General features: G+C 44.5%; 3 protein-coding genes across 3 annotated transcripts; all 3 read right to left on the bottom strand.

The window, feature by feature from the left end:
* Nucleotides 1–40: 40 nt before the first annotated feature.
* Nucleotides 41–2,619, bottom strand: T310_7158 (uncharacterized protein; the record flags this gene model as incomplete). The annotated part of the gene is made up of 6 exons (XM_013470049.1): nucleotides 41–800; nucleotides 1,061–1,670; nucleotides 1,724–1,924; nucleotides 2,188–2,442; nucleotides 2,560–2,564; nucleotides 2,612–2,619. The coding sequence occupies 6 exons, from the start codon at nucleotides 2,617–2,619 to the stop codon at nucleotides 41–43; spliced, it is 1,839 nt and encodes a 612-aa protein (XP_013325503.1).
* Nucleotides 2,620–3,728: 1,109 nt separating this feature from the next.
* On the bottom strand, nucleotides 3,729–5,165 carry T310_7157 (uncharacterized protein; the record flags this gene model as incomplete). The annotated part of the gene is made up of 4 exons (XM_013470048.1): nucleotides 3,729–3,757; nucleotides 3,944–4,026; nucleotides 4,152–4,451; nucleotides 4,555–5,165. 4 exons carry the CDS (start codon nucleotides 5,163–5,165, stop codon nucleotides 3,729–3,731), a joined length of 1,023 nt encoding a protein of 340 aa, XP_013325502.1.
* A 3,971-nt stretch (nucleotides 5,166–9,136) lies between these two features.
* Nucleotides 9,137–10,158, bottom strand: T310_7156 (H(+)-transporting two-sector ATPase; the record flags this gene model as incomplete). The annotated part of the gene is made up of 2 exons (XM_013470047.1): nucleotides 9,137–9,161; nucleotides 9,653–10,158. 2 exons carry the CDS (start codon nucleotides 10,156–10,158, stop codon nucleotides 9,137–9,139), a joined length of 531 nt encoding a protein of 176 aa, XP_013325501.1.
* Nucleotides 10,159–18,489: the final 8,331 nt, after the last annotated feature.

Below are 18,489 nucleotides of genomic sequence, written 5' to 3'. Positions count from 1 at the left end.
CAGCAGCTAGCAGGACCTGGATATTCTCATTATTTCCTAATCATGATGCTGCTGCTAGGGCACTGCCAAAGCTTGAGCCAGCAAGTTGTCGATTCACATCTGCTCCAAGAGTGAGCAATGTTTGTATAAGTTCGACATTCCCACTCATAATGGCAAGCACTAATAATGAATGACCCTCTTCGTTGACCTCTTCTGGGTTTATTCTTCCAGATTGCCACCACTTTGGAAGAATTTGGTAAAAGCCAAATCGGCATATTGCTAACAGAGGATTGGAGCAAGATCTCAGTTGCAAACCATCAAATCGAATGCGCGCATATGAATTATGCCAGTGTATATATGCAGGACCACTGTTGTCTATAGAGCCGAAGAACTTCTCCAAAAGCCCAGACAGCTGACTATCAGCGGCCTTGTCACCGTGACTCCTTATATGATCAGGCCAATATTTCGCTGCGTATTGTATGAGGTTCTTAATTGGACCGCAAGATGTAGAGTTTTCACCTGGATTAGAACGAGAATACGGATCCGACTCATTTTTGTTGTTGGTTTCCTTCCCATCGCCATCGTTGTTTAACAATGACAAGCAGACCTTTGCAATGGTGCCATGGCATTTTTCAGCGGCCCAATGATGTTCTGCGAAATACTCCCGAACTGACAAATGTGAAAAACGACAAATCTTCGTATGAGGGTCCAGAGCCAAGAGGTTATAGCAGGCATCAATGACAAAATGAATGTCCATATCTGGCATTATAGTCGTCTCATCCTCAGGATCCTGGGACACGGCAGCGACAAGGATATCTGCGCTTAGGGGTTCTTCAGAGCACATGACCCATTGAAAAGCTCGAATTGCGACTTTTGGCTTGCTTCCTTTTGCTTTTTGGATCTTGTTATATCTCGTCGTAAGCTGCTTTCAAATCGTCGGGTAGCCGTCCCAGCCGGTCACGAATATCACGCTCGCGTTCCAAGGATAGTACTTCAGCGATCTGCAAAGCGGCCCATTGAAACCTTAATTTCAGGAAAAATGAGCAAAAGCCATAAAATCGTTATGGTAGTAAATACTTACATCCCACGACTCTTGCTCAGAAGGACCTGAATGATTTCTGATTTCAAACTCTCGGAGATGGGATAGCGCCGATCCTTCTCACTTTGACTGATCTTTTCAGCAACAAACTTTGCTATGTCATCCTGATTGTTAGTCGCCTCAATACCAACATTCGCCTTCCTTTCGAGCTGGAGCCTGATGTCTCCGTCTCGTCTGCTGGAAATCAAGATCTTCAGGTTTTTTGACTGCTTCTCGATGAGGCGATTGAAGCAATCAAGGAGGCTCTTTCGAGAGTGTTCATCACTCTCATCCAAAGCATCTAAAACCAATGTTGTTTTCGAATAGGTGGAAATTAATCCCAGTAGAAGTGTCTCACATTCTTCCAAGCTCAAATCATTCGATGAAAAGCCCTTCTGCCACCTCTCATTATAGATTTTGAGAAGGTCACCGTGAATTGCCTTCGGATCATCTGAAATAGAAAGCTGCTTAACAAAACTGCGGAGAACCTCCATAGACTGTCGACGAGACTCCTCGTTACGATTGCAGTAGAAGTATGCCAATGCTTGTTCACCGGAATTGTTGAGGAGATCATCAACAACTCGAGAAATTAGCTTGGTTTTCCCAGCGCCTGCTGTTTGAGAAAGTCAGATTGACAATGTCGATCACTTTCAGTGAAGGACTTACGGATCCCATGTAGCCATAGTATCATTGAGGTTTCCGATGATTGCCATTTTCGGTATTGATCATGTTGGAAAATCCATCCGCCGGTATCCTCTGTACGTCCTTCCCTTGCGACCCTGCGGTGATCCTCGAAAGGAATTCTCGATATCCACACGAGGATATCATGCCTCTTTTGATCATCTAGGATGCTGTGGGCAGCGCTTTCTGATTCCCAAACCCAATGTAGTTACTTTGGATGCCTCTCCTTTCGAGTCATGCCTTGAGGATCCGGCAGCAAATGAACCGGGCACTCTCTATCCCGCGATCCGTCCATGACCACTCTCCTCATCACAGAGCTCTCGCATCGCTTTTTGAGCGCGTTTGCGAAATGGACATGGCCGTAAATCAAGGGTCGTAGCCGTTCTCATTAGATTTGCGGGCGTTGCATCGTTTTCGTTGGGACTGGCGAGAGCGTTTCGAACGCTTACTTGAACGCTTGACTGGGAGTCTGTAATCCAACGCGAGCTCACCCGACGAGGTCTCCGAATCGTGAAAGTTAGTACTTGTGTTGGAATCTTCATTCAGTAAGGTCTGAGACTCCTGACTGAGCGCTTCGGTCGTGTAGGCCTCTGGTCGATCGACTCTCCTTCTGATGAACGCGTAGATCCCATATGGATGATGATACATTCTTTTATAATTACATACACCAGATGCCAATAAGACTGCAATGCTTAGTAACAGTCCTGGATTACAGAGTATTACATCAGCACTAACTATGACAGCACATGAGCATTTACACTATACTAGGATCAAAAAAGTTCATTGTCTATGGGATGGTGGTTCCTAGGGAACTCACATACTATAGCTTCCACTTACAGTTATACCTCTTCTAGTATGCTTACTATAAGCTACCTGAGCATATTGTCGCCTTAGTGACAGCTAGGAGGACTGCTTCAGCTTTGTGCTGTAGCAGACCTGCAAGGACTCCTTGCTCTAATATGGAAAACACTTTGAAAACTAATCCTCGATCTCTAGCCAGGTGAGATCCCCCATTTTCTTGAGCTCAACCAGCAGGCTATCCTCTCTGGAGTGAACCGCATGCCTTTGGACGACTCCTTCACAGCCCTTCCAGCGCTTTGAGGCACTGTCCGCTTCCTCTTCTGCTTCGGAGGAGCAGCGGCAAGAAGCGACTGCGAAAACGTCACACAGTAGAAGACATCCGACCCACGGGTTTGCAGAGTGAGATAGCCCTGAATCAGGATCGGTTCGCTCTCTTGCATGACATCCAGAGGATGGGACTCCTGTTCCTTGTCGGAATGAATTGAGGACCGCATAGGTGAGGCCTCTACTGGGTGAATATGAAAGGGGTTCCCGAGCATTCAGCTGAACGGTCGCCAGAAAGGGTGGATAAAGGCGGCATGAGATTTACCGCAGGTACCATAGCCAAAAAAAAATTATGAATAAAAAACGTACAACAGCTGGGATTCGCTGGTGGTCACCCACCCAACTACTAACCAGCCGGCGTGTGGCTTAAGTACGGCTGAGCGGACGGGAAGCCCTGTTTTCCACACCCTATGGTCGTACGTGCTAGTCACATGCAAGAAAACAGTTTATGAGGAAGACATTCAGAGAAAAAAGACACTGATGGCATTTATGAAGTCGACACTGTATTACCGTTAGGATTGCTGGCCAATACCATCGTCGACGACGAAATTTGACCTCGCCAAATGCGCCAACTTGAAGGTACAAAAAGGGTTAAAAATGGAGGCAAATAATAACCAGTTAAGGCTAAAAGGTATAAAAAGAAAGAAAGAATTAAAAGAAGCTCATATTAGAAGTAGTAGATTAGCTAGTAAATTATATAATAAAAAAGCTTAAATTAAAAAAGAGGCAGTAAGATAAAGATAGTTACTTTTACTACACCGGAATGCTAGTTAATGGGACAAAGGTTGCCGTATTTGGCAACTTTTATTTTTATTGCCATTTTAAGCAACCAATGTCCCAAACTCAGCCCTATCAAATTTCTTAGTCATTGTTTTAGCACATGCAATAGGTACCCTATACTCTAATAGTATTTACCTCTGCTTAGGGTCTACTTATAAAATAAGGCCTAAAGGGTAAACGGATTTAAGCCACAGGTAAGCAGAATTAAACAGAACTAACGTACCATTCTCCTCCTCCCAAAACCATTTCCGAACCATCACAGAAAAGCATTCTTGGTACTCAGGTTCATCCAAGTCATACAGATCTCTGCATGTTGCTTAATGGCTAACAGAACTATGCTTTTCTCCAAGAAACTGCCACCAATGCGACCAGCGAGTCTGCAGCTGAAAAATCCAGTAGAGCGAGATCATCAAAAAAGAAATCATTGTCCTTCGCCGACGATGCCTTTTGATAAAAGCCGCCAGTTTACGCCCGTGTCACAAAGACCATTGTAACGACAAAAACGCACCATGTCCACTTCTCGTTGCTCCAGCGTGGTGATAACGCTGCCATAGAACCTGCGGTGACACCATACCCATGGCCGGTAATGTTATACCACTCGAATGTGCTCCCGTTCACGTACGTAAATACGGGTTTTGTAGGATTAGTCGTATTGAGGACGACGGTTTCGTTGCTAGGAGCACCACTGTCGGTACGCTTTCCTGTGTAATTCAGCACCAGGAAGCCCCAGATCGTGCTCAATGTCAAGTCGAGCGACGCGGTGTTGTTGGTGAAGGCTAACTGGTAGGTGAACGGTGTAGTCTCGGTCCTAAACAGAGGGACAGAAAATGATGGTTAGATTTTTTTTTCTTTCGATCAGCGAAATGAGCTTGATCGGTCCCAGGAGAAGGCCATTGAAGGGGAAAACAGACCAACCGAGAGTATATTGCTCATTACCACTTTCCGTGGTGCAGTTAGAAGCATTACCACCAACAATAACCAAGTTTTGCACCGTGTCATCGCCGGCATACGACGTTTCATTGCCAATGACCTGATAGCCATCCACACCATCGATGGCAATCTTCTGAATCGTCGTCCGATTCAAGTTCAACAGCTCCTTGCCGACGAAATACCAGTCGGCCCCACCAATGTCGAACTCAAATGATGTGCATAGCCTTCCACTGTCCTCATAGCAGAGAAGATCTGCGCTCTCGAAGCTGATGGAGGCGACACCGTCATCGACGTTGTCGACAAAAAAATTTTCTGGCCCAGCAAACCCGAACCAGAAAGGATTCGTATCCCATGGGCCTGCCACGCCAACGAGGAGATCGAATGTTGACTGAGGTCCGATGGTCCAAGTAGTGCAGCCGGTGTCATTGGGAGCGAATGTGCCGCTGACAGAGCCGTTGTATTGGATATATCGGAGACCTTTCTCTTGGATTGTTGTTTCGCCGTCGCCTAATGTGCCGGGGACAATGCAGGAAAGACAGGCGATGGCAATCAGGTGAATAGAGGTTAAGAAGAAAGAAGTCCGATCAGTCATTAGGACTCCACGTTCCGCTAATATTGATAGCACCTTGGATCACAGCAGTAACAATGACATTCAATCGACTTTGAGCGACAGTTTGTTCAACTAAAAACACTTGCGGCATGACGGAAAAAAAAATAAATTCCTCATCCCGGATAGAGGCTGTCCTTGACTTAAAAGAGTTTCAAAATCCAAAACCAGCGATAATTCAACTAACTTTACGGGGAAAGTTCTGATTGAACAATAAGAATTGCAAGGTTATCCTGATGGTAAATAGATTGGGGCTCGTATTTCCTGTTATTAGTTTATTTATGATCCCGCAGCTCGTATTCTCTCGATCGTGATTCGTACGAATCCCCTGCAACTATAGTAGTACCTCGGCCAACAGTGGTCAGAATAGAAGTTCCAAACACAGTACTTGCATCAGAATATGCAGTGAATAAGAGGGGAAATAGTATGAAAATATTTAGTTTGATGAGAACTTCAAATTGATATTATAATCGACTCTAACCGCCGCGTTTCCTTTTTCAGGGCAGCCATATTAATCCTGGCGAAGTATGGCCGCACGGTAAGGCTTCACCAGCCTGGCAGATCACTATGCCTGTCAGATCCATTAATTGATGGCATATTGTCTTCAAGCAAGACTGAAAATGAAGTCCTAACTTAGAAGGTGAGGTGAGGCGGTCAAAGCAACATTGCAAAGTACGGAGTATAACCTTAAAATACCTAACCAATGTAACCATTATATAGTTAGCTTGGCATCTTAATTCGTTTAGTTAAATTGTACGAGCCTTGAACCCCTCTCTTCGCTCAGGCGGCTCACAGGGAAAATATTATATAAGATTACCAACTGATTACCCTTCGGTCCCTGGCCACCTACCTGGTTAGCCACGATAATGATTCACGCTTTTTTTAAGAACACTCTATACTATATCCATGACTTCCATGAGAAATACCTGTATGCACCCACCCCCCCCCCCCCTACTCGCAGCTTAATAACTGGCTTAAGGCTGCAGGGGATAATGTATTCCTTAAAGACTATGTGGATAATGATTAACTGCTGAAAGTGCTGCAGGAACCAACATCAACATTGCCTAAAGGCAGGCGCCATTCTTAATTAGGGGGTGATGTAACAGCTTAGGGTTTAGATTATGTGTTTGGAGGTCAGTCCTGTCGGCAGTGTAGAAGGCGGGGTAGTTGGACGGGCAGAATGTTTGTTATCTTTACTTGGCAGGGTCTCACACCACCTTTCTTCAGCTTGGTCTTCTCGTGAGATACTACCTCGTAGCCTTCTGATAGCAATGAGATTGGGTTGTTCACACCTTGTGTCTATTACTACTGTTTATCTAGGAAACAACATACTGAAAGTATATATGGGGAAATCTATACATATTGTAGAATATTGCACTGCAAGAGTCAGTGAGATTAGATTCTTGGTGACAAGTCACGCAGTATATATCTTTCTTTAGGTCTTCTAGTAACTTTCTATAGGTCTTTACCCCCTATTTAGTAATAAAACATGAAAGGGTATACAGTACTGATCCCTAAGAAGGGTACTCCTTATAAGTTACTATGTAGTCCTTTATAAATATCTTGAGTGTTAGGGCAGATAGGTCTAGCTCCTCCTTTGTGAATTTCTTCTCCTCAGGCTCCTCTCTTGAAATTTTCTATCTTTAATACTATCAGCAGGGCAATCACTCTAAATCATGTGATATCATTACTTATAAGCACTAATTTTTAACAGCCCTAGCATAGGAGATATTAGTTGTTAGGGCCCATTTTGGCCAAGACACTATATTCTAATAGTTCTCTTGTTCTTGTTGATAGGCTGTAGTAAAGCTATACAACTCAACTTTCTGCTGTCTTTGCTCTTCTTTGTTAGATATAGCTATATAACTAAACTATGATTTCAGTATAAAAGTTGATTAAGATTGTACCCTCTATAATGTAGGAGAAAAGGATTTAAAAAAAGGAATGGTTAAGCAATTATATGCCTTTTTATCCTATTTAAGGACCTAGGTTCTTGGTCATAGCGCCTGCAGCCCTGCCCCTAAATCACCTTACTGACTTCCTAACTTACCCTGCTTACCCTCATATTTCTAAGGCATCACCTTGCTCACCTGTGTTTACCTACACTTACCCATTATTTGTGCTGAAGCAGCAATGAGTTCAGGGTGGTACTAATAATTGAGGGAAGAAAACAGTTTATGAGGAGTACATTCGAAAAAAAATAAAATCAGACTTAAGCTATACCATTCATGAAGCCGACACTGTATTATATTATTGTCTCCAGTATAAAATGGACTGGTAGGTAGCTGTACTGTACATAGCCACAGAAATATAGTAACAGAATTCAAGCAAACAGTCTGTAGCAGCATCCATATATAATTGAGTATGGTAATGTCACAATGGGGTGACCATGTCTTCACGGCATTGCTCTTCTTTCTGTGTGCAATGATTAACAATCAATTTAAACCAGGGAAAAAAAAATAGTGATGTCAAGTTCAAGCTGCGCTTTCCTTAGTCTTACTGTATGTTTTTTTTTTCCCTATTTTGGCATTTAATTATCTACAGCTAGAGAAAAAAAAAAGAGCTTTAACATGGTAACACCTTTACAATTAATTCTACTGTCGGCATTACGATCAACTGATTAACTGATTAATTTGAAATCAACCTGTTTCTTGTAGTAATGAAATAGTTAGTGTAGATTTTTCTGTTTAAAATTACTGTACAATGCAATAAAGAGACATCCACTTCTGGAAGTGTAATATATTAATATTTGCAGCAGCGGCTGGAGAATAAGCAGTGATTTTGATGCAGTGTTCGGTAGTAACTGCGACTAATGTACTGTACAATATATGCTGAAGTCTAGGGAAAGGCAGTGACTGCTGTCTTGACAAGAAGGAAGGATATTTAGTCTGGGAATTGGACGCATGGATGGATGGTGCTACATACACATCAACTTCTTTAATTCCTCAATTCTCTTGCAAACTTCATAAAAGCAAACTGCAACAATCATGGGCGAAAATGATGTGCAGTAATAATAAACAAGCCTTTAACGACTCGCTCTGCTCGGCTAGGCTTGAAGAGCAAGACCACCTAGGCCTACTAATGCCTATATATGCTCCGGACCTTCGGCCCTCCGCAAGCCCATATAGAGGAGGAACTCTTGTGCACTACAAAAAGAGAAGATGTGATTCAGCTTCTTTTAAAATTAGTTCCTTCCAGCTCTTTCTTACAAGAATCCGGAGACAGCAAGCATATCAGCTGTATTTATATATGCCTGCCTGCCTGCCTGCCAGATAGATCCCTCGGTAATAATAACAAGCAGATACTAAACTAACTAGCCTTGCAACTCATGCCACAGCTGTGACAGAGACAAGATTGACGATAGCCGTCCCATCCCTACCTAGCCTTGATTCTGATTCTTCAAGAACTGATGATGCCTACACCCTCAACCACTCATTCCATTTTGTTGTCCGGCATGGTATACCCCCTCACCTGCAGAAATAGAGCATGATGATCACGCACGCTGCTCAACTTGCATCTCCTCTCCTCGACGGTCGACCAGGAATGAGTTGACGTTATGCACTATCCCCGCGGAGACTATACACTACGGAGTTATCGCCGAATCCTAAGATCCAGAGATCCACAACGGCAGTGGAACAACATCTTGTTCCAAGGACTCTCTCCCTTCGCCAATCCTGCTGTTTTAGGCCTAGGGCCACACACATTCGTTGTTGTACGGAGTATGAAGGTAGTTCGTCTTTTTTTTTCGCTCTGTATTATTTATTATACATAATATTAAGGCTCTTTTTTTTTTATTTATTTTGTCTTATCTTCCTGATTATTTCGTGCTGATGAGGAAGTAATAGACGGGAAAGAGGTTTTGTTCACGGCCTGAGCAGACAGCTCTGTCAACCTGTCTCATCGAACGTGTCCGAAGGAACTACGTTGGATCTACTGTGCTCGTTCTGCTCCAATATCTATACACCTAGCTTTCCGGGCAAGCTATTCGCCCCAGATATTACTATTATTAAGATCTTTCAGTGATAATTTATATTCAATGGCCTCAAACTTTCCTTTCATACTCATTCGCCTCCTTGGCCTCTATTAAAGCATGAGTACTTTTGTACTGGATGTCATCTTGCATTCTTTTTTTTAAAAAAGCTGCCTGTACGGAATATATGTTTGCTTCCTCAAGGCTCGATTGGAACAATGGCCAGTCACGCCAGGCATGTACAGCGTTATATATCACCCCAGACAGACTGGGAAATTGCATACTGTACAAGGCATACGCCCAGAGATTTGTGGAGTGTTGATGGCTCGGAAAAGTTGGAGTAGGTGGACATTTATAGAGACTCTAAGTGTACAATGAAAGTTGTATATGATGCTGATGATGCTGACGATGCTGAAAGTAGTACATGATGATGATATAAATCCCCGACACATTTACCCCAACGACGCCCGATTAAAATTGTTTGATCGTTGTTCAGACATACTTGCACATCATGGCAACCATGAGGTCGAACAGACCGATGGCCTCGACGAAGGCAAAGCCCAGGATGGCGTAGGAAAAGAGCTGACCGCGCAGAGCCGGGTTGCGAGAGACGCCCATCAGCAGGGCAGCGAAGACGAGACCGATACCAATACCAGCACCACCGAGACCAATGGCGGCGGAACCCATACCCATGTTCTTGGAGACCTCAACCATGGCCTGGGCGATTTCGGAAGAGTAGTGGCGGCGAGACTCGTGGTTGATGAAAGCCTGGCGGACGTTGGCCTTGAGGATGTTGGACGCTTGCTGGCGCTTCAGCGTCTGGAAGGGAGTGGCAGAGGGAGCGACTTTGCTCTGAGAACGGACGCCGTTGTTGACTTGCGTGAAGGTCCGCTTGGGAGCAGCGTTCAGCTGGTTCAGCTGGAAGCGAAGGGCTGGCCGAGCAGCCTTGGGGGCGCTCGAGGCCACGGTGGTGGCCAGTCGGGAGGCGAACACACGAGAGGAGGCCATTGTGCTGGTGGATGGAGGGAATTGGACGGAGAGGAGAGCCTGGTGGCTATGGATTGAAGGGAGGAGCCTGGAGAAGAGTTGTTTTCTGAAGGAAAAAGCTGAAGAGGGTGAGTTACAGCTGAGGCCCCCCGGGACATAAATACTCTCCCGCCAAATTTTCACCTTTCCCCGTCCCAGTCCGTCCTAGTGCATTGTTGAGCAACGCCCCACCCGGTTCAATACACGCAAATCATTTGCGCAGAGACTGCTAGCTAGGTTTTTCATTATTGCTGGCTTCGGAATCAATCGGGGACTGGGCCGAGGTTGCATCCTCTGAAGCTGGGAGCAGCAAGCTACGAGGAAGCAACAGGCGAGAGAGCAGAAGTATTTATTGTCTCGAGAGCTCTTTACTCAGGGCTACAAGCAGTTATCCAGGGGCTCACTCGTCCAGCAGGTCTGTGAATGTGGAATTGGGTGCTGGCGACGAGTTCCAGGCCGCGCCGCAGCATTCCATGCGATTCTTGAGACGTCGGTAGGCTTCCCATCCGCATAACTCACACAACCACAGTCCTACATGAACAGAAGCACGTTCTTTGCTTGGAAGACTTGATTTCTACCCTGTCTGCCAATTCAGCCAATTCATGGCTTTTATTATATTATCTCCCACAGCACAGGCGAGGGTGACAGAGGTATTGATACGGGCAGAGACTGGTATTGGGGCTGTATCTCAATAGTAGATTTTTTTTTCCCTTGCGGTGGATCTTCGAATGCTCCAGTATTGTGGGACGCCCCACATGGTTTCACCGGATCAGCCAATGACCGCGGGCATTCGGCCTGCTAATTTTCGGGATTTTTCTCGGATTGAGCAGAATCGGCCCGGATCCGGCGGCTGCTCCACCTGTTTCGGAGCCTGTTTGCAGCGAGAGTACCCGAGGGATACAGCCACTGGCTCGGCTGGAAGGAACGCGCGGTGGGCTCTCAGTATCCTGCCCTCGGGAACGCACCTCACCGAACGGTCTTATTTGGAATATGCAGTTTTGGGAAAGGAAAACTCTGCAGCTGTGGGTGCCGAGCTATCCGCGGGAGCAATAATAGCCTATGATTGCTACCATGTTGACTCGCAGTATTATGGCCAACAGGGGCTTCTCGGGTGTCAAATATACTGGTCGGAAGCTGATTGTGATGGGTATGATGATATATTCTGCTTCTGGAGCGACAATTGGTATCAATGTGTACAGAAGGAGAGGCAACTAGCCAGGACGTTGTGGAGATGCTTCTAGAGACTTGGACAATAACATGATGACTTCATATCGAAAAGTGAGGTGTTCTGGTTTTGAAAATTACACTATACCTAGCTGGGTAAAATGCTACGGAGCCAAGCAGGTCGAACGTTTGGCCCCTGAGGCTCCGTCACGCTCTCGGCTTCCCTGATCTGGCCTAGTTTTATTTATTACCTGCTGTAAGGAACGCCCACAACGGCGGTTGTCCAGAGTCACGTGGACGATCTACGTCTGCAGACTGGATTGTTCTTCGACTTCAAGAGGACACGTCTTACATTCACGATACACGGATCCCCCTTGCTCCGAGTGGGGTGTGCAAAACCCTTTACAGAGTAATACGCAGTATTGGTAAGACGTTTTGGCATGCTGCAGGAACAGGACCTTCGCATCTAGGTATAAATACCACCGATCACCTCGCGATAGATACGATGGTGAGAGACCTTTTACCCTTGCTTTGGTTGTGCTGTGCACATGGATGTCTGAGGCTCCCACGCCTGATTAGGCTTCGATGATCAACGCCGATTATCGGGTGATCCCGGGGGGCGTCAGTTTCGAGGCGTACACCGCTACTCCTAGGAGCCGTCTCAGAGTCCTATCAGTCCGGTCCTACCGGTTGGCAAGGCTCGAGAACGTATTATTTTCTTTACGGCGTGCGCCGGTAATCCCCCTGAAACTGGCTGAAAGAATGCTAGTACGGCGGGTGGCTGGAAAATCAGGCTGTACCTGAATTAGTTGGTAGATCACGTGACTCGGAAAAGCAACGCACTACCAACCTACCCGCTAATTGACCTCCAATTGCGCCTATCCCATATTAGATCGATCGTATTATATGGGTAATAAATAGATCTTTCATTCAATTTGCGGGGTTTGCGGGGTTTATCTAGATCAAATAATGGGGAGGTAAATACTAGGTTTTACAAAGGCACCTCCGGAGTACATAGGTAGGTGTATTGCTTGCCAGAGTCACATGATCTACCAGCTACCTAGATCAGCATAGCCTGATTTCCCAGCCGCCCGCCCTGCATCTACGGTCTACCTAAAATTCAGGGGGATTACCGGAGTAACCATGGTATTTTGAATTTACTAATTACTAGCTTTAGTGAGATATCATCATACCCCTAGCTTTATTCTGGGAATGAATGTTAGCATCCAATGGATTTGCTGCAGCCTGCCAGGGTATGAATCCTAGTCCTACATATCGAGGAAAGAAAGATGATAGATAAGATTTTGGCGAGTCATTGTTCATGCTGCCAGGGGTTCTTGATCGAACCCAGTGCTTGCAACTATGTAAAGTGCTCTATACTCCGTACGGAGTAAACACTGGAGGGAAAACCCACGATAACAAAAGGTTGGAGATTAAATGGAAATGAGCGCTTAGGTACGGAGCAGATTCGCTACGTGGCCTGTTCGGACCGTAGGTACTACCAGATGCGCGCCGCTTCGGTCGGTCACGTGGCGGAAGTGCTAATCGGAAATGGTCAATCTCTAGCAGAGCTCGATAGTGTGTATTGCTGAGATATCAGATACTCGTCCAGAGTAGTATACTCCATAGGTAGTTCGCTGTCTGAGTGCTTAAACCTCTAGATCAATTTAATACTCGCAATTCTGATTGCTACCACACATGTTAAGCGCAGGTCTCCTAGGTAGGCCTACGCAGGATAAGATTGATAGCAGGACTCTGCTGCACAAGAGTACTTTAAACACAGGAGTCTGACGATGCTGTATATTGCAGAAAGCGTCTTGCTCGGCTACAGTGAACTCTAGGCCAATATGTGCAGCCTCTGGCTGGCTCTACATTAATACATTCCTAAGTACAGCGCACTGCATAACTTCACAAAGACTGAAGCGCAATATGCAAGCTGTTACTTGGTCAACCAGACCCTGTTAAATCTACAGAGTCAGTCTGAGTGACGTACTCCGGAGTAGACAGTTTTATTAATCCAGATTCCAACAGTCAGCCGAGCAGTCTGCAGGTGCTCCTCGAAAATAAGCAATACCATATGATTTCCAAATTAAATGATACTGTTATACTATCTGCCGCCAAGAACAGAACAATCAAGGAGCTGAAAGCCGCGCTCCAGAATGTTTCAGAAAAATTTAACCTCCTGCAAGGGCTACAACAGTGATACAGTGACTGGAATTGAAGGCGACGTAGTGGAGCCTGTTCAATTGGCAATATTATTGTTGCAGTGCAAGAGAAGTGTATGGATTTACAGAAAAAATAACAGGCATCGGGTCTTCATATGTTGTCTTATATCTGTTGTGCGTTGTCTTATATCTATTGTGTGCTTGGTAGAACAGATATTTAAATTCTGATATTGGATATCTGAACAGAACCAACTGATATCTCCAAAGCAGCTACATACAGAGGGCCTATTATTCGACAGGGCAAAGGTGTATGCAATGCCTTAGCTTCCTTAAAAAAAAAGATCTTGAAATGATGGTCAAAGAACATCATATTGCAATCTAGTAAGAGTAGTGTATTAATTGATACCTCCAACGAGGTGAAGAGTCATGCAAATCTCTATTGCCTCGGCATCTGCTATTCTCCTGCGCTCCTAAATCAGCGCACAGCCAGAGACATTCGGTTTTTTCGATAAATTCCATACTATCTACAGCGAGTGCAGTCTTCATCTGCACCAAAAATGTTATCTTGATGTTATCTTTCTTCCTTCTAATATGCAAACCCTTTATTGAGCATGGAGCAATTTCGAAGGCGCACTCTCTATCCTATTACAAAGGAGATCATCCCTCTTCATTGTCGAATATTTTGTATGGCCGCACGACTTCAAATATTGAATGACTCCTATCTTGCCTTTAGAAATCCAAAGAGTCATTATCAATGGAACTACAGGAAAGAAATGAAGAACTAGCATATACCCTCAGAGCAGAAACTGTCTGTAGTAAGAAGCCACGTAGGCATTAATAGACCTTGAAGAGCACATATTTTACATCTTTAGAGTGATGGAGGATATGCTGGTCTAAGCAAATACAAGCCTATGACAATCCAAACAGGTCTCAAGTATCAATGGGGCTGAGACACTGAAGTTTATTGCCACGACCGATGTCTGCTGGATTGGCACTAGGTTTTTTGGCCACAAAACTGTTTTGAACTGACGATTTCTCCGGGATCACATATTCATATGAGTTGGAGATGAGCCGCTCATTACGACACATATAGGATTAGAGACATCCATTTCTTTCCATGTTACTGAACTCTGGATTATAGCTTACAGTCATATAAAACATAGATCATCCAAGATTATATAGGATCACATTTCCCATCTGTTTGCAAACAGGCATGTTTGACACATTTAGGCTCCATTGTCAATACGCAATATACAAGCCACGATCTCCCACGCCATGTTATTTTTTATTCAACTCTCCAGAGAAAAAAATAGGAGAAAAGGATTAAAGAAAGAAAATCTTTGAGCTGGTATATACCCTTTTATTTTATTTCATTTGAGGCTGTATATTCTTAGTTATATTGAAACAAAGATAACACCAGCATGGCAGGTCCATTTAGTATTGGAACCAGCATTATCAGCATAATTGGTGTGTCTATACAGATCATGCAGCTAATTGTCCAGTGTGGATTGGACTAGAAAGACACTCTGACTGATATCAGCAACTTGCTGTCAAGCTGAATAGTCTCAAAGTTATCTTATCTAAGATACATGCCAACATCCTTGCAAAATCAAGCTTTAAAGAAGCCTTTCATCAAGCGCAGTGATCTTTGTTATTATGCAGATAACAGGGATCATTCACCATGTTTGCTTCAGATCTGTCAGACCTAAATATCAGGAATGACACCGGGCTCACGCTACTATAGCATGTAGTGGTTACCAGTGATGATTCCATGGACAAACTGCTCCTTGCTTTTCGATCGGGTAGATCCAAACCTTAATCCTGTTCTAAGCGTGTGCCTCATTCATTACTGTCAAGGGGTTTCAGAGTATGGAGTCTACTTCATAGAGGACTGTCTTGATTGAAAAACGCCAGAGACAAGTCATAGAATCTGATAATATTGTTCATTGAGTAGGATGGCAGAGAAATGTCCCAAGAAGTCATCCAGTATTATCAAAAAGAACGAAACGAAGATTAAATGTCGAATATTATAAAAGTGCGCTGAGACAAGCCTGTCAGCTGGTAGTAGCAGCACCAGTCCAAACCTACAGAACATAATCATGTCTGTAAAACTGCCTGGATAAGATTGACAAGATCTGAATCTGGATCGACAATGCATGCGAAATCTGATCGATTGGTCGATCAATTGTTCTTGAAAGTACTCTACAGAGTAGGTATCTGTGAAAATCGGGGCTCTACAACTGGGATATTGGCATCCCCATCTGAGATACCATCGATAGCAAGACAGCGATCCAGTGAATTATTTCTCTCTTATCCAAATTATAGGATAAAAGAAGGTATAAATAAAAAAATACAATTTTACTAACCTTAGAACTGCTGCTAATGATCTGCAAATAACTGTGTTCAATTGTTTCCACCTGTCACTCTTGCTTTTTTCTTAATGCTATAGACCATATCTGTGAATGCATGTTTCCATTCTAGCTTTTCGTCGCTCCCCTCTTCTGCGGGCTGTCTTGCTGGAGCGGTTATAGGAATTCACAAAAAAAAATATAAAAAAATAAATAAATAAATAAAAATAAAATAAAATAAAAAGATAAAAAAAATAAACAGCAATGGCATTCACTATTGGTTCTTAGCGAGTGCCTAGGTGACTCGCGCTTCTAGTTAAGAAATGATGGGTTTGAGTGCGCAGCAGGGAATACACAGAGCGATCCCTGGAGGATATTCATCCTAGTCAGACGCTCATGTACTTCGAATTTCGCCAACCTTGCACCGTCACCCTAGACACAGTACACCCACGCTTGCTATTTGACACACCTGAAAGCGAACCTTGATTGCTGGATCTGATTTTGACCACTTTTCCCTGCCTGCTATTTCTTCTCTTTTTCAAATTAGGTAGTCTATGTCCAGAACTTCCCACCTTGATGAGGATACCACCAAAACTGTCCCAGCAGTTACAGCTGTGCCTGTTGCGCCACTTGTTCGCGAGGCCCAAGAATATGATGACCTCTTCCCTGCCCGGCATCATCAATGGCTGCCAGAGCTACAGCAGTCATCTTACCTGAGCAGTCCGTCCTCGCTGCCCACCCTGTCTGCCCAGACAAAACCATGAATCGATTAATATAGACCCACAATGGGCGTGAAAGACAATCTGGTTCACTGTCTACATGCCTTTGTCGATTCGTTCCTGGATGGCAGCGGAGTCCATTTCCAGAGACATGATCGAGTTCGGAATTGATAATAATCCAACTGTTTATCGTCTTTGATAGTTTCATTTCTGCACTTTTGTATCCAGAGAAGTTTAATCATCAACCCTAGTTCGATGCATTAGGTACTGATCCTCCGTACAGTGAATATTCCCTGTCAGAAGGATCCAGTGTCGCCTCATTCGAAGAGGCGATCGCAGGTAGACATCGTGACAGGAGAACGACCCTTCCAAGTCCCCGAACCAAGAACCTGCACCAATATTGCCTGTGGCAAGACGATCATCAATGCATTATCACAAAGAATATGGATCTTAGTCGATAGGAGCTTCGGGAACAAGAAGAAAGACAACACATCGTCCCGTTCTCCTATGCTTGTACAAGGACACAAGTGTTTGACTTGAATCACCATTATTATAAAAGGCGGAGCAAGAGACTTTCGATCCCTCCGGAGCCATCCAATCTCATCACAACCAACCCCTGATGTCATCGAGCAACATCGAGTCAATTTTATACAACTGCAATTCCAGCCAAGCAACATTGAACTGCCTGCTTCATTCATTAGATATGTTAGGTTCCGTGAGTCAGACGACAAGGCAGAACAGCTTCCCGTCAGCAAGTCGAAGCTACCAGAAGCTCTATCATGCTTTAGTAGTAGCCTATATATCAAAAGACGAGCGTTCTCGTCAAATCTGGAAGCTTGATGAGAGCAATCCTTATGGCGCCTAAAATGCTTTCAGCAAAAAGGGAAAGGAATGCATGCTATGGCATTCGCTTCTTAGTGAGTCTGCAATACATGTTAGCGTCCTCTAATAAATAGTAAATTTTTTTAAATAAAAGCTTTGATTACGGGGCCACATGGAGACAAGATCGTTGGACGGTATTTCCTGTTCGAGTACTGTACTGTACTTTGTATATTCGTCGCTTAGTACAGGTGACCTGATGAAATCATGTGCCCGCGCGGTTCGGGCCGGGTACAGACAGGGCATCCTTGGGACAGATCTGTCATCATCTACATATACTGTCATAATTCCAATTTTCACATGAAAAAAAAGAATTAGTGCGACGAGTAACCAAAACCCAATTCATCAGCCCGGTAGGTACAGACGATGGCTGGCATGGCGTCATCAAACAGGATAGCGAATTCCCACCCGAGAGGGGCAGATAGTAGATACCATCTCTACCTACATCGGTAACGGAATTACCATCCATCCGAGACACCATTATCATTATCGTTATCATTATCGTTCGAATCGATGTCTCACATCTGACATCAACTAATTAATATAATAGGCCTGCTTATTCTGCCCTTTCGCCCATCGTGTCAATAGTCAATTATCGTCCGCCACTTGAAAGGTGTGACCTGACCTGACCTGACAGAAATACTCCGTCGTGTGTCCGTACTGTATGTACCGCAAGGGCGATCGATTCGAAGGGTTGCCCCGGATGGAGATTCATTCCCCCGGTCCGACGACAACGGTCGATAGGCTCTTTGAAAGCGAGTTATACCTCCACCAAGTCTAAGTCTACTTCATGGCTGATGGAGAGTACTGTACAGTACATACAAAGGGCGGTATTTTTCTGTGCTGTTGCTGTGGGATACGATAAGAAAACGAATACGGCTGTGAGCAACGTAGGATTGATTGATTGATTGATTTGCCTACTGCTAGGAGTAGCATTAATAAACGCTGATTAGTATTTTTTTTCTCGTAGGAAAGTGCAGAGCTCCTCCGATGGCTTCCGACGGCATTCATTCAATTCCTTGATCTCGCTGGACCTCG

Source organism: Rasamsonia emersonii (assembly GCF_000968595.1).
Source record: "Rasamsonia emersonii CBS 393.64 chromosome Unknown ctg1118621760509, whole genome shotgun sequence".
Lineage (NCBI taxonomy): Eukaryota > Fungi > Ascomycota > Eurotiomycetes > Eurotiales > Trichocomaceae > Rasamsonia > Rasamsonia emersonii.
The sequence above is the reverse complement of the archived record's forward strand: the minus strand, read 5'-3'. Positions and strand labels throughout refer to the sequence as shown.